The sequence below is a fragment of the Eurosta solidaginis genome, chromosome 5, assembly GCF_040869045.1.
Source record: "Eurosta solidaginis isolate ZX-2024a chromosome 5, ASM4086904v1, whole genome shotgun sequence".
Classification (NCBI taxonomy): domain Eukaryota; kingdom Metazoa; phylum Arthropoda; class Insecta; order Diptera; family Tephritidae; genus Eurosta; species Eurosta solidaginis.
The window spans coordinates 40004082-40021252 of record NC_090323.1 but is presented as its reverse complement, the minus strand read 5'-3'; the positions used below and the strand labels follow the sequence as shown (position 1 = coordinate 40021252).

The window sequence follows — 17171 nt, the reverse complement described above, 5'->3', positions numbered from 1 at the left end:
CCTCCTAGTCCGCTGAGGATGGGACACTCACTTCTGTTCCCACGTTGCATTGCAAGTTGTTGTATATAAGTAATAGCGCAAAAAAAGGACGGATAATTTTTTTTTTTTTTTTTTGCTATCGCTCCACTATAAACATCGGTATTTGTATTCTGCTATTTGCTTCGCTCTAAAACGTGATAAAGCTTACAGCAAAACATAAGAAATGTTATTGCTCTTTTTGCTATGGATCTGATCCATGCTCAGAGCCGGAGCAACATCAAAAAAAAAACTCCAGCATAGAAAAGCATTTTGAATGACTGTGAAAGCGTTACATGCCGCTAAATATCTATAGTATATAAATTTTACGTGCTAAAATATTAATGGCTACAGTCGTGACAAGTCTGCAACACATAGTTGTATGTCATTATGTTTTCAAAAACGTTGCCATATCAAATAAGAAATTGTGAAAACTATTACTCCTTAGAATTGGATTCTGACTTACCAGTTCGCATTTATGACGCCACGGTATGTAAACGTTCCGTATTCCGTCGGATTTTCGGTAGAATTTTCGGAACTTATTCGAACCCATACAGACCGTTAAAGAACAACAATACCCTTAGTGCTTCAAGAATTCTGCAAATACATTTCCAAAGTAATATTACGGTACAACTCCGTAGAGATTAAGGCTGAGCTTATCTTCCAATTTATGGCATATTGTTTTTGCTTGTGCAAGTGTATTTTTTCCATAACAAACTTCTCAGCGAGAATTTGTATGCCGTACGTAGTTTGAATTCTAATGTAGGCCTCAACCAGCTAATTTGTAGGAAAAATTTATAAAACAGCACTACACAAATTGAAAGAAAGGCCTTAATCTCTTCTGAAATATATCGCGCCCCAACAGGGCGAACTTTTGAGAAAGGGAATATCAAAATTTTGTGGGCCAATATATTTCTTTAATTTTCTGCTTGGTATTAGAGCTTTTTGGCCGATGTGACTTGATGTGACGATGTGACGATGTGAGCAAAAGCAATGTTTTCCTTCACTCCTATGCGTTTGGTTGGTTGGTTGATTGGTTGGAGTGGCGAGTCCCAATTGACTCCAATTAGCGCTCATTCGCCATTTTGATACCACAAACTATTTAACCAATGAAAGGGTGTTGTAAGAAGACTAATAAACATTTTCACGCGCCTCAGGGAAAACCCGTCCCCCTATATCCATCCCGTGGAGTTTATAAATTTGGGAAGCTATCCCGGCCTAACATCCTTCAGTTCTGGGAGGCTTTCGAAAAAGAGCTTTCCAAGAAACTTTATTCGGCTTCGACAGTGTGCTGGGCATTCGCACAGCATATCTTCAACCGTTTCCTCCCCCTCCGGACGCTTGCAGCTGCGACAGGAGGTATTCTGTTCCAGTCCCATCCGTGCCGCATGTACCCCAATTGTCCAATGCCCATGAGCACCGCAACTACTCTGGATATATCCCTTCTGTTCATCTTAAGGACAGCTACATATTGTTTTTCGTTATATAATGGCCACATGCTCTTGGAAACTCTACAGGTCTGCATCCGATTCCACCTATTGTTGGCCTCACTCAACCAGTGCAGGGAGATGCGACCCTTGATGAGTCCCTGGGGTGCAAGGACCTCCATCGCTCTTGAGACATCAAGAGCCGCTCCATGCCGTGCCAGCTCATCCGCCATCTCGTTACCCTGTATGTTTCGATGCCCCGGCACCCATATCAGGGCAACGATCTGCCGGCTCGCCAGAATCATGGCGCTCTCACTACACTGCCCAACCAGGTTTGATGATATCGTCTCTGACCCGAGGGCGTTTGGGCACATTTCGCTTCTTCCTCAGGGAATTCTTGTTTTTATTTGTAAAACGATAAAAAGTGTATTTTTTTATATAACGAAAGAACAATGTTTGGCATATTTGTGTCACAGTATTTGGTTTACCCTTCCGATCTGATAAAAGCTCTTTTTAGCCATGCTTCAATGGCTGATTGTTAAAATTGTGAGGCTGTAAATTAATAGAGTTTATTAGAAAGTAGCTGAGAAATAAAAACATTTTGTATATTGCTTCCCTAATATAATAAACGCTAAATAACTAAATTAATTTGTATGTGACTTTTCTCTCTCTCTTGTTCTCTCTTCCCTCATTTCAAAATTGTCCTTTTTGTTTGTTCGTTTTTTTTATACGTCTGATGTGAACCGTTAAATTGAATAATCATCTACTTTGGATTTAATACATATTTATTTATGTTAAAACAAAAAAAAAATAAAAAAAAAATGATAAAAATAGAGCATCCCGCGAGGATATGGCTGCTGCCGCAACATCGCCCACGCAAATGCCACCCGGTGGTGGACAAATGCAAATGGGCACTGATCAACATATCACATTAATGGAAGATCCAGATGTATGGCGGCCCACATAAGTTATTCACAAAACTCCTAAATAAATAAAATGAGACAAAAACAATTTTAGAAACGCACGCTTAACATACCAACAAAAGAGTCTTCATATGTATTCAATTAGTTTGCCTAATATTTGTGAGATACATATTGCCAAGACGAATTCAGTACCAGGTGGATTTATCCTATCAGCAGCAAGTTGTCAGTTAATCGAAATCAAAACAAATTTTGTTTTGATTTGACATTTTCTGCACAGCGAATTGGGTTGTATTCGCTTTGCCATATTGGCAATGAGAGATTATATCATTGTACAGGTTTATAATTATGATATCGCTCATTTATTTCAATAGTGTCATAACTCATAAAACACAATTATCCAGGAGAGCCATTCAAAGATTTTTACTAAGGCATATTTTCATTTTTATAGCACGTGGTAAATTTTTAACTGATCAGAAAGATTTTTTTATACAACATAGATCATGATATTGGGTAGGTTTGTATGTTTTTAACTCAAAAGTCATGTTTTTTGAGTTATGGCACTATTGAAGTAAATGAGCGATATGCTTGAGAAGGAAACATTTCCTTTCTCTTTCTAACACACTGCCGTTTCACACTTCGATCAGTGTCAAACTACCGTGGAACCCAGTGGAACCTGCGTGGAACATGAGTTTGACACTGAAAGAAGTGTCAAAATTACCGGGTTGCTTCGTCGAAGCGACGCAGGGAAACAAAAAAGGAGCGGTATATCAGATATGTGTTGCTGTGATAGCAAATTTTTTGAACGAATTTAGTATGAAAATGTAAAGTACACCTATATGGGTCCTACAAAAAATTGTACAAAAGTCTTCAATTGGGGTATCTGAAGACGCATAGTTATGCCAGCATTAAGAATACAAACACGGGTGTTAAGTTTTTCTACCCGTTCAAAAGTTCTCCGCAAAAAACAGTTTGAAACCGCGCTCGACTGCAATAACCCGTTCCAAAATATGGAAAGAAATATGAAAAAAACGCGTTATGTCTTGGTATCAATAATACAAAGGCGAAAAATTCATCGAATTATTGGAAGCAAGGCAGAGATGCGTCTAATAATACCTCCCCCGACGGTTTTGGTCGTGTTTTGGCAATCGTCCCCGGTAATGAAATTATCACAATTTGTTAACTAAAATGGTCCAAAACATGTGGATTTTAAAGAGAGATGTAATTTAGTGCTCGTTTGAAAATAAATAAGGGTATTTCTTTGTAAATTTAGAATTAAATTTCTACCCAGTTTTCGTTATGAAGTACAACAGTGCCAAATCATGCCAAATAGCATCCACAAAAAACTAACAAGAACAAGCATTTTTATCAGGCGAGCGTGGCTGTGTGTGCGTGCTGCTACATATCCTACTTGTAAACCTTTACAATGGATTATATTCAAGGCACGTCCATACAAGGTGATGGCAAAGCGAATTCAACCCAATTCGCCGTGCAGAAGATTGTCAAATCAAAAGACAATTTTTTTTTTGATTTCGATTGAATGAAATATTGTTGTACCATGGCCAAGGCGAATCTATACCAGGTGGTGGCAAAGCGAATTCAACCAATTTGCCGTGCAGAAGAATGTCAAATGAAAATAAAATGTTCATTGATTTCGATTAACTGACATATTGTTGTACAAGGCGTTGTATGGAGAAGAAGCAATCAGCTGTTGGGATAACAACACCTGGTAATGAATTCGCCTTGACCAAGGCGCTGTATGGATAATATCAAAAGCAGTCAGCTGATGGGATTACACTACTCAATACTGAATTCGCTTTAGATTAAATTATGCAACTATTGTAAAAATTTGGAAACATTTTCAAATTGAAATAGTCACTTGCCCACCAATTGACAGAAAGCAACTACATAAATAAACTTAACTAATATGTAGTAAGAAAACAATGAAAAAAAGGAAATAAAACACACAAAAACGCAATTAACAAATTAACAACAAATATTATATGCATATTTGCGAAAAAAAAAATATTTACAATTCGAGAAAAATTCGTCTTTAATTCTAAAAAAAAAATAGTTAAAGCAAAACCAACATTACCTTAATATTACAATACTCAGTTGAGGACAAACATTCCATTTATAATAACTGTTAAATAAGCATGCATACATATTTACAAGAAAAGGTTAAGGTTTAACGATTTAAATAAGTTTAAATAAAATAGTAATGTTGTTGTTATTGCTACATATATGTGCTAAGACTACACTGAATTAATGATCTCCCAAAAGCAAAACGAAATATCGAGCTCTTACCGTAATTTTGAGGTTATCAGCAAACCAATCGGGTTTACTTACTTTCTTAACTGGCGCTTAATCGTGCAAACGGTTATCACTGTCCAACAAAGCGCTCCAGTCGCTTCGCCGTTGTGCTAACTGTCGTTAATTGGCAACACCAAGGGAATTTTAATCGTTTTCCACTTGGTCGTTCCTTCCAACGGAGTGGTGCTGCCCTGTTGTTTTTAGTGTTGTTGTAGTGATAAGGACACTCCACGAAGGCCTTGGGGTGAAATCGGTTAGAAGGAATAAGAATAGGAACGGACTTAAAAACTTCGAGTTTTTTGATAAAATTGGCAAGCGTTATTTCTGGTGGCAGCAGCTCCGGTTTCGCGCTCTATCGCCTTTCTGTCTCCAACTCGATGTAGCCTTCATAAACTCTTCTTGTTGCGTTCGTTTGAATGTAGCACTGTAGGCAGCGTTTTTTATATCGGTTGCAACGCAGCATTCTTCATCGACCAGTGGGTTTTTTCCCTCGGCGGCGGTACGAAGTGCTTTTGAGATATGCTCGCACTGCTCTTCTATTTCGTGGAGTTGACTTGCGCTCTCAGAGAGCAGGTATAAGAGTCGAGTTGCCGAAACACTGGCAATCGTGGAGCAATTGTGGCCTTTCAACGTCTAGCTTTCCTTGTGTTTTTTTTTTTTTTTTTGCTTGTTGCTTTAAGCTGCACAGGGGCGGGCACGTATTTGGCTGCGACAAGATAGTGATCCGAGTTTATGTTAGGTCCTCGAATCGTGCGCAAATGTAAAACACTGCCGTCCGTCGTATCACAACATGCTCGATCTTATTGCGTGTGCTTGGATGGGGGGACAGCCATGTAGCTTGATTAATATTTTTTTGCATGTACCCCGTGCTGGATATGACCATGTTTCGAGCATCCGCGAAGTCGATCAGCCTCAGTCAATTAAAAGAGGTTTTATTGTAGGGGCAGAATATTCCGAACTTCTTTGCCCACCCTGGCGTTAAAGCTGCCAAGCACAACTTTTATATCAAGGCGGGGACAACGCTCGTATGTGTGTTCTAAGCGTTCGTCTCTCCGCTCCGTCGTCGGTTCATGGACGCAGATGAATGATATATTACAAATTTTCGCTTTTATTCGAATAGCGAAGGGGTGAAAATATCAGATGGAAAAGTAGAGGGTTCCCTAGGGCACAAAGACTTCGCTTTTGGCGACTTTCTAGATATCGAAGGGGGATATCGATAGAGCTTTGATTGATTTACATATGAATAAAGGTGGCTTTGTCTGAATTCAGCTTAGTTGGGTTAGACCCAAATCTAAAGAAGGGGGCTTGTTTCAAAAAAGCATTAGCACACTTGAAGATCATTACCGGAATTTCGAGCGAAATCAAGAAGTTATGAATTTCAATTCCTACTACTTGCAAATAATAAAAAGAAACGAATCCTATAAAATATGACGAGCCGGACCCGTGCGCATCTTGCGCAACCAATATAAAAGTCTCTTATCAAATATCAACAGAAGTTAGCTGTTCTATCAATCAATTAAAACTTACAGCTTGCGCTGCCATCTGGTGTATGGTAGCAACTGTGAGTAACGCAGTGCAACCATTCACAATAGTGCCATAGTACAAATAGATTTCTTTGTGTGCTCACAATCGTTTATTTTTAACAAATTATTTTAATAAAATATAGCTAAACAAAAGCACTACGACCAAAATTGCCCAAAGCTCGCTAATAGCCCGAATTTTCATCTTTGCAACCAAAACTTTATTTATCGATTTGGATTCCAAATAAGAGCGAAAAAGGGACCCGTACACAAAAACAGCAATTAGAAATAATATATATGATTCTAGTTGCTTCCGTCATAATTGGGGTCAAAACTCAATATTATTGTAATTATAATTATGTAAATGCAATAAAAGAAGGTTATAAATAAACATGCATCGTTATATAGGAAAATGGTTTAAGGATTTGATGTATTATTAAAAAAAAAATTTTTACAAAATGAAAAAAAAATAGGACAATATTGTAAATTATTAATGGAACTGTGTATTTGTAATATTTTAAAATATTTAAACAACTACTACATCTTTTCGTGTCAAAATAAACGCTAAAGCTCTCCTTATATCGATAGCTTTCGAAATCGTTGTATGGGCTTTCGATGTTAGTGTTGTTCCGATACCATCTGGTACTCGATACCTGTACTCTAGGGCGGGTCGATTTAAAAATCGCTCATTGCTCTGTGAAAATCGAAACTTTGCCGAAGGAACCATACCTCTAAAACGAATTCTGATGCCCCCCCCCCCCCTTTGGGTCGAACTTTTGGGTAGGGGCAATTTCAATTCTACCTGCTGTGTCTTGTGGTGGCTTAAAAAAAACAACAAAATCAATTTTACGATCTGCAATTGTGTCACAGTGATACCTTCATTTTTTTAAAACGGTTGAATAAAAAACCCATACAACTATGTTTACGACATGCAAATGCATCACAGTGATGCCTTGGTTTTAAAAGGGGGTTGTAAAAACGCTAATTTCTAATAATTTTTTTTAATTTCTTTTCTATTACTAAGTTAAATTCATTTTTTCATTTACATATGTTCTGACTAAATAAATTTCTAAAGAGAAAAATAAACTCCAAAAAGAAAAAACATAGGCATTTCAAAGTGGGATTTTTCAAAATTTGCCCCTACGACCCAAAGGGGGGACATCAGAATTCGTTCTAGAGGTATGGTTCCTTCGGCAAAGTTTCTTATTTTGATCCCTAGAATATGATTTTCACAGAGCAATGGGCGATTTTTTTGCCACCCCACAAATCGACCCGGCCTACTGTACTCATTGCAATAGGCCGATGAAAGTAATCGATAGAAAAAAAAAAAAAAAATATCGGATGAAAATACTTGATACCTACTCGTATCGTACTCTTTAGAAAGCTCAGTTAAACTAAAGGATGCCAGGTTATCTTGTGTGGTAGCCACTGTGGCATGGGAGCTGACTCAATACCACATAAATTAACTGCGACGAAAGCTAAAGTTACTTAACAATGATGTAGTTTCTAATAAGAGATATCTCGACCCCGCATAAGTCATCTCTTAGTGAACCGTTACCAATATACTTTTACCCAGCTCTGGTAAAAGCTGGACAGGCAAGCATGAAGTGTCTTCATAATACCACTCCATCACCCTCCATGCGTATGCAGGAAGAGGGGTTGTCCATTATATTGAGATGTAACACATGGACTGTTGCTGTTGTTGTTGTTGTTGTTGTCTTTGTTGTAGATATAAGGTTACTCCCCGAAAGCTTTGGGGAGTGTTATCGATATGATAATCCTTTGCCGGATACAGATCCGGTACGCTCCGGTAACACAGGACCATTAAGGTGCTAGCCCGACCATCTCGGGAACGATTAATATGGCCACATTAAACCTTCAGGCCATTCCTCCCTCCCCACCCCCAAGTTCAATGAAGAGCTTGGGGTTGCCAGAGCCTCGTCTGTTAGTGAAACAGGATTCGCCGCGGATAGGTGAGGTTGACAATTGGGTTTGGAGCTGTATATTGCGCTGGCAACCTGAAGGGTTGCGCTACACAGCCCCTTGAATCTGGTATTTTAGTCGCCTCTTGCGACAGGCTACCTACCGCGGGTATATTCTGACCCCCTAACCCGCTGGGGAGTAACACATGGACTCCCACTGGACAGTGCGCGTAAGAACACCATTGATAGGTAGGCCTTGGTAATACCAGCAGACCGACTGCTAACCACTTCCGGCCATATTAAATGCATAATTTTAGGTGAGTACCTGCCAATGATGAGTCTTAAAAGCACAACGAATGCCTTCTCCATGCCATGCCAACACTTCAGTGTACAATGTTGGTACCAATATGTAGATTGTGAAGGGTGCACCTATTGGATGGGGCGAAGCACTGCTACAACAAGAACAACAATACCAACCTTGGTTAGGTACTACAGCTACCTTAATTCTCTGTCCTTTTTATTTTTTTTTTAAAACCCGCACATAAATTGTTCGTCACATCTTGTTCCACCCATCTAAACTCCAAATTACAACATTCACAACTTGGGAATGTGATCAACCTTTTCATTGACCCTCCTTTGGAAGGCTCAGTTGAATCATTCGTGCATAGCTTAAAATAAATCAAGAGGCAGCTTTGCCGCTAGTGGCAGAAAATCCAAGGGAAAGCTTCACTGTTAACATATAGATTGAGGGGGCCGCTTTAACATTGGTGGCACATCATTAAGAGAAAGTTTTACTAGCAACTTTTAGAATAGAAGAGGCTGCTTTATCCCCAGTGGATACCAAGAGAAAACTTCACTGTCAACTCTTTTCAAAAATGAGCACTCCTCGCGTTTAAGTTGAAACCACAGCCACCACGAAACTCCCAGTTAAGGGCCGTCCGCATGAACAGGAGATAAGCCCTGTATACAGATTACTACTGGATTTTCCTGCTTCCAGTGGACCATTCTGGTGGGTCTGGGACAATTTCCTCTGAATGGGGTGCCCAGATTTTAGTCTCCTTTTAATACACTTCCGGCCCACGTGCTCGAAACCAAAAGAAGCACTTGTACGAGGTAACCGACTACGAAAAATACTCGGTACTTGAGCAAGGTACGCGAATATGTACTCGTAGTTAGCCGTTTCGGAACAACACTATTGTAACATTTCGAAAAATGCTTGCACATATTTATAAAACTTAGTAAAGAAAACGACCCCATTTCGATTTCGAATACTAACATCGAAATTTGGAGAAACCAAAAAAAAAATTTTGTCATTAGTGAAATTTATCGCGCCTTTGTTTATGTATTAGTGAATAGATGGACTTTTATGAAAGCTCAATACTTTATTTTTATTAATTCATCGGTGCTTGTGATTTCTTCCTCTTAAGCTTTTTATCGAATATCTAGTTATTTTTAATGAAATGCTCAACAAAATTTGCTTATAAATTATTAGATAGAATTGTAGTTACGTAGTTCATACGTACGTACTAGAAAAGGGATTAATAATACTATTCGTTTCAAATAATTCGAATAAATAATGAGTTGCAAAAAAATACCTACTTACACCACGGTCATCGCTTGTTCGTATGTGTGTATGTACATATGTATGTAAGCGATGATCGTGGCATTAGTTATCTTTTTTATTTTCTCTGTTTGAAAAAAAAAAAACTTTAACGAATTGTGTAACGAAAACCATGTAAACGAATTTGAAAACGTTTTCAAAATACTTGAAAGATCGAGTTTTCAGAATCTTCATAAAAATTTTCAGTATTTGTTTGGGATACTGCAGATTTTTTTATTTAAAATTTAAAATTTTACATATTTTGTAAAAATCTAAAATATCTTTCGGAAAATCCCTGGGAATTTCGAGATATTTTAAACTAAATGAATTGCACTTGACATTCAAAAAGTGTCATAAAATTTTAAATACAAATTTGGTAATTTGTATTAAGGGCCAATTCAACTTCCTTAACCATAACGCCATAGTCGTAACCATACCCATATCCATAACCATCTCCATTGCGATCGATTAATGGTGCCATAACCTTAAACATCTGACATTTTCATAAAAAAGAGGAAAACGCAAAAAATTACAAACATGTGCCACAAACAATAAGTCTCTTAGTCAAAACGTATCCGAAACAATAAATAAAATATACAGAAAGTTAATAAATTCAAATATTTTTAGGCTATGGATATGGCGAAAAACCAAAAACCAATTGGTTGGCTATGATATGGTTATGGCACCATTAATCAATTACATTGATTTCCATAAAGTTGGTTCGATCAGCTGTTATATCTGGGTATGGATAAGTCACCATTAATTGGCCCTTTAAAATGTATAAAAAGATTTCAAATTTTCTAGTTTTTTTCAAGAACATTTTCGAAAATTTGAAAGTCACAAAATATAACGTATAATTTTTATAAATATGTACATACATTGAAGAATCTCAGTTGTGTTTTAAGAACCAAAAATGTGTTGAATAACGTTATGTATATATGTATGCCTACATATGCAAATACTGCCAAACTCTTCCATACGCAAAACATAATACATACATACATATATGCCATTCTATACAATGCATTCCCATCCAAAATTGAAGTTGACAGCAAAAATGCAGCAGTAACAGCCAACAAACGAATTGTCAAATTAAAGAAAGGCAAATATTTAATTTCTATTCTATTCTTCCATTACTTTATAGTTTTTCTTACTGTAACATATATATATATATATATATATATATATGTATATATGTATATATTTGTAGCCCTATTTTGATGGCCGGATAATACGTGCAAAGTTTCTCAATAATTTTCAACATTAAAATACAGATGAGCAACAAAAAACTTGATTCGAACAAGCTAGCAAGTACTGCCAGCTCATCAGTATTGGGTTTTTAGTATCACTTAAGCCTTTTGTACTGTTTTATCTATAAAATATAAGTATTTTTATAGCATTTCTTTTTTTTTCTTATTATTTGATAGTATTAAGTAGTATTTTGATTTATAGTTTCAAGTGATTCATATAAACACCAGCGAACAGAAAAATAGCAGTGGAAGTTTATATCAAATTTCGTTAGTTAAGGTTTTTATACCCAGCTGTACTTATACACAGTGTATATATAACTTTGATTGGATAACGGTTGGTTGTACAGGTATAAAGGAATCGAGATAGATATAGACTTCCATATATCAAAATCATCAGTATCGAACAAAAAGTTTGATTGAGCCATGTCCGTCCGTCCGTCCGTCTGTCGGTTAAAACGATAACTTGAGTAAATATTGAGATATCTTTACCAAATTTGGTACACTAGCTTATCTGGACCCATAATATATTGGTATTGAAAATGAGCGAAATCGGATGATAACCACGCCCACTTTTTATATATATAACATTTTTGAAAACACAAAAAACATGATTATTTAGTAAATAATACACCTAGAATGTTGAAATTTGACGTCTGGACTGATATTGAGACTTGATAAAAATTTGAAAAAATTATTTAAAATGGGCATGGCACCACCCACTTGTGATAAAATCAATTTTACAAATATTATTAATTATAAATCAAAAAACGTTAAACCTATTGTAACAAAATTCGGCAGAGTGGTTGCCCTTACTATAAGGAATGCTTTGAAGAAACATTAACGAAATCGGTTAAGGACGACGCCCACTTTTATATAAAAGATTTTTAAAAGGGTTGTGTACGAATAAAAATAGCTTATTTTTTTGCAAAAAAGAGCTTTATATCAACGGTATTTCATTTCCCAAGTGGATTTATAACAATAAATAGGAAAAACTTCAAATTAAAAAAAATGGGCGTGGCACCGCCCCTTTTATGACTAAGCAGATTTCTATGTTTAAAATTTACCGTTTGGGATCTTTTTTTTTTAAATTTGTTTTTAAATGTACTTTTCGGAAAAAATACAAAAAAATTTTTAAAGTTTTTTTTTGTAATTTTTCAGTTTTTCGAGATTTTTCGAATTTCGCCATTTTTTCTCATAAAAAACTTCAATCAATTCTGCAATCATCCCCACTAATCCCGGAGTGGGTCGATATTTTTTTTTTATTTAATTGAAAAAAAAACTTTACAATTTTTTTTGTATTTTTTCCGAAAAGTACATTTAAAAACAAATTAAAAAAAAAAAAAAAAAGATCCCAAACGGTAAATTTTTGAAAAAGTTATAGCATCACATTGGAACGATTTTCCGTCACCCCTTGTCAAAATTGAATGTGAGTGCGAGTGAAAGAAAAAAAATGACGTATATTGGAATGATTTTCCGTCATCCCTTGTCAAATTTGACTCTCGCTGCCACTCCAAATTTCACTTCCACTCTAATTCCAACTTTCACTTCCACTCTAATTCCAACTTTCACTTCCACTCTAACTCCAACTCCCACTCCAACTCTCTCTTCCCCTCCTACTACACCCCACTCATAAAAGAAATCTCTCTAATAAATTTTGCTTACATTCTTCAAATAATGGCAGAGATAAAGCGAATTTAAATTTTATTATTATTTTTTTCTTTTTATTCATATTTGTATATATAAATGTATCTCAATAAGCGCTTTAGTGTAGAAAATTTTACTAATTGTTTTATTAACGCCCTGTGTAATTTTTATATGTATTTTAAGTTCGCCAAATTAAAAAAAATATTTATTTACTAATTTGCACTCTATTTCATTAACAGGGCTTCCGCCGAACAAATGCGTCAAGCTGCTGTACAATCGGGCTTAGCAGGCACACCCACAGTAAGCGATCGCGCAAGCATTGTGAATAATGCACAACCATTCTCATTTACCGGGGCAGTGGGCACAGATAGCAATGTGTGATAGCGCAAAGCAATGAATGAAATAAACGAAAACCTTTGTAAGCATTTCAGTACACAAAGCAGCGAGAAATCAGTTGGAAAACTGCAATGCAGAAGCAAGCATTTTTTTTCAATGTTATCGATCGATAGGGAAAGTGCCTACAATAAATAATTTTGATGCAGAAAAAGATTAACTGTAAAATTTGCATGATGTATGTTAATGGCTTAGTCATTGGCACCGAAAATGCTAAGCAAACTCCGCCCGGTCTGATAATGGTATAGGTTTTTGTTTTGTTTTTTCTTTTTATTTCAATTTTCTTTTTAATAATTATACTGTTAACTGATAGCCTGCTAAATATTAAATAACTAATATAACTATGATATGTATGAATCACGCAAAACGATCAATGATCGGTATACAAAAACATTTCATTCGACATGGAATTGCCCATTATGTAAACATATTTGCAATTTTGTATGCATTTCCAATTAAAGTAATAGGAATGTTTAATTTTGGTTTACATCGCTTCTTTCACTCTTAATAAAATTACTTAATCAGTTTATTTGTTAAAATATTTTTCTGTTTTTTTTTTGTTGCTTTTCCGCTGGGTTTATTAAAATTAAGAATTACATTAAAATATACAACAAAAAATTAACATATAATGTCATATACTATAAGTAAATACTTAAATTAACAAAAGTTATTATTTGTTTAAGTATTAAATGTTTATTATGTTTGCGCTAACGTTTTAACAGAAAGAAATGTAAAATTTATAATGAAATAAGTTTATGTACTGGCCATGGAAATATGTAATTAATTTTTGGCATTCCATTGGTGCGTGAACTTTATTCTGTAACTGCAGTTCGAAATTTATTTCCACGAACTTAATGTTTGACTCAAGCCAAGATTCTGATTATAAGAAAACAAAAAAAAAAACAGCTCGTAATATATTTTCGATTTGAGCTACAGAATAGTTGCACGAAATGTTACTATGAAATTTAAAGATATGTTACCTTTAAAGGTACTGTTAAACCGTTGAGACTTAAATATTGTATTTTGTTGCATATGTTTTTTGTTGGTGTTTGGCTTTCAAAAATAAATTTGTATTAGAAAAAATATAATACAACTAAAGACACTTTTTCTTTGATTAGCGAAATTCATATACAAATTTTAATAAGCGTAAACTAAAAAATTGATTTATATTTAAAGGAAATTCATGTCAAACAAAGCTACGGTTGGAGCATAGCGGAATGATACAAGGTGACAGCATGGTGACATACCTACAAACATAAATAAAAATTGCATGTACTTTGTTTTTGTAAATTCGATGGACAAATGTCAAGATCGTACTGCGCCGGAAGTTGATTTATCAAATCAAATAAAAAAAGTTTATAATCAATTGTCCCATGCTGCCACCTTGTATCATTGCGCCATGGGTTGAAGTACACTTACATGAGTTTGATCCATCATCAATCAATGGAAATTTGTTTTGATGATATTGGTTCAATATGTTAAAAAGGGGAAGTTTTTTTGTAGAACTGTTTTCTTTTTTCTTTTAAATTCAATTCTCTCAATTTGTTTTTAAGCTGCAGCATACAATTAAGTTCTGAGTTGAATCGCCAGTTTTCATGTTAAAAAAATATTTTGTTTAATTAAACCTAAAATTTGTAGCTCTTTAAAAACAATTTCTATACTATACCACGCAAAAATATTCCATTAAAAAAACTGCAAATTAATAATTTAAATTTAAAATAAAACGTTAGCTTAAGATATCAATTTATAAAATATAGTGAAATAATTTGAAGAAAAAATAAAAAATAAACAAAAAATTTGGGTCTATCTTAAGTTAACTTTAAGGTTTAAAGTTCACGTGAGAAAAAACACTTAACATTTATTCTCGAGCGTGCTCTTTCTTGAAAAAATATACATATTTTTATTCAAAAAATTGTGCGAAAACTAAACACGATAAATGTTTAAGCAATTTTGTTAAAAAAAACGATAAGTAAAATAAATTGAAATGCAAATCTATACAAGGTGTTGGCAAAACGAATTCAACTCAATTCGTCGTGCAGAAGAGTGTCAATGCAAAAGTAAATTAACATTGATTTCGATTAACTGACATCTTGCTGCACCAAGGCGTCGCGCAAATTATCAAAGAAGAAGCAATCAATTATGGTATAACACCACCTTGTACTGAATACGCCTTGATAAATTGAAAGCTTTTCAAAAATTTTAATAAGGCAATTCACAAGGTCTTTTGCTGTCTTATGTAGTATTTTTTTCAAACACTACCCTTCCGAACACTACAATGAGTTGTATGTTGTATTTAAATACATCCGTAAGAGCTAACGGTTAAAAGCTATGTTTCAATCAAGTTTGTTATTGGAAACCATGGCAACAACTTTAAAACTTTACAATAAATACGAGACTATTGTGGATTGCCCTTTGTTTTTTTCAAATTCAATTCAAGTATACTGCTCGAATTCGTATACCGAAATGTATATTTTCAAATTCAAAAAAATTCAATATCTTTTTCGTCGCTATAAGAAAAATTTCAACCAGCTTCCATACAAATCGTAACGAATTGATTCCAAACAGCGATCGATTTGACATGATATGATCTATTCATAAAATTCTTCTAATAAGGAAAGTTGTAATCAATCTCCACTCGTTTGAAAAGATTTCTATGCCACAATTAATTGCATCAGCTTGAATTTTGGTCGAATAGTCAGTCGGCTTAATTGGTTTGCTTAGGTAACAGTTCAAGCACCTATGAAAATTTTACATTTTCGAAATTCAAACTCACGCATCACATACATACATATCTGTATCTAATTTTTTCGCTTTATTAAAGGTATGTATGTAACTTTTCTTTTTTTTTCAAAATAATTTTAATCATGCTTAGGTATATATTAAAGTTCATAAATGTTGAGCAAAATAAGTAAATATCTGCTGTAGATGAATGTTTTAATGCAGTGTCAGCGCAAAATTGTATTACCATAGAATTAGTCGTAAATATATAATATATACATACATAAATAAATAGTTAAATAAATGTAAAATTTTATGAAAAATACTTAAATTGACAAAACAAAAACTAATATAAACGAGATCTTCATCGTATAATCTTGTATAAATACATATGTATGTATTTATTAATAATTATCTTCAATTAAGTTAAATTAAAATAATGAATAGGAACATATTAAAGGTATAAATTACATATTTAAAATTCATAAAAAAATTTAATTAAATAATTAATAAAAATTAAAACTTAAAGCAATCTTTCATTGATGTAGATACATACGAGTCAATGGAGTTTAGTAAATAATTCCTTACTGCCAACTGAGCTGATGTAGGAGTCCCTACTGTTGTTCATCCTACAATAATGGAACTGACATTGTTCTTATAAACGGTGAGTACTACAAATTTAATGCCTGATTAAAACTCTTTACATCTTTAATTTTTCGCAATGCTAGAGAGAGCAAATTCCGTGCATTTGTCAGTGTACTGTCCAAATAATTAAGTACTTATTACTTACAGGTAATTTACACGCTTTACTACGCGACGGCTATCGCAAGAACCCAGCGAAAACTGGCAAAAAGGGTTGTAAGCAATATGGAAGTTTCACTCCTGATAGATAGACCTATGAATAAGGTAAATATAGTACATCATACACCTTAGAATTTTGTCTTATTTAAGGTTTACTTACGCTACAGATAAGCCTTAAACATAAGGATAACAAAATAAATAGTTCTATATAAAAAATTCGATGTTCATATATATAACGACATACTTCAAATTTTTCCTTCCGTATATGAAAATTTACCTGTTTGATTCCATTTTCCAAAGGACCTAACAATGTTTGTACTTCTGAACTGAATTTCTTAAAGGAATCGGTAAATTGTTTCTTTTCTTTTTATTAGAAATAAAATAATTTTAAAAAAAAATTTTTTAGTTAAACGGTTTTATTGAAAAGAATACTTACATTAAGTAATAATAATACTGTCACGGATATTAACATCACTAAGTTATACCATCACTAAGGCGATGCCAAGGCCACGATAAGCAGTATTTACGTCAATAATCAAATCATGTATACACATATATAAGGCAGCCGAAAGATGTCACACACAGATGCATTTACTTATACGCCTATGTATGCGCGAGAGACTGTAAACTACAAACATTCACATAAAT

At 34.4% G+C, this 17171-nt stretch overlaps 1 protein-coding gene across 1 annotated transcript in view; it reads left to right on the top strand.

Annotated features, from left to right (window-relative positions):
• The window catches only part of fwe (Calcium channel fwe), a 76600-nt gene extending 60350 nt beyond the window's left edge, over positions 1–16250 (top strand). The window contains exon 5 of the mRNA XM_067787515.1: positions 12851–16250. Coding sequence (XP_067643616.1) covers positions 12851–12992 — 142 coding nt within the window. The 3' untranslated portion in view covers positions 12993–16250. The remainder of the gene's footprint in view (positions 1–12850) is intronic.
• Positions 16251–17171: the final 921 nt, after the last annotated feature.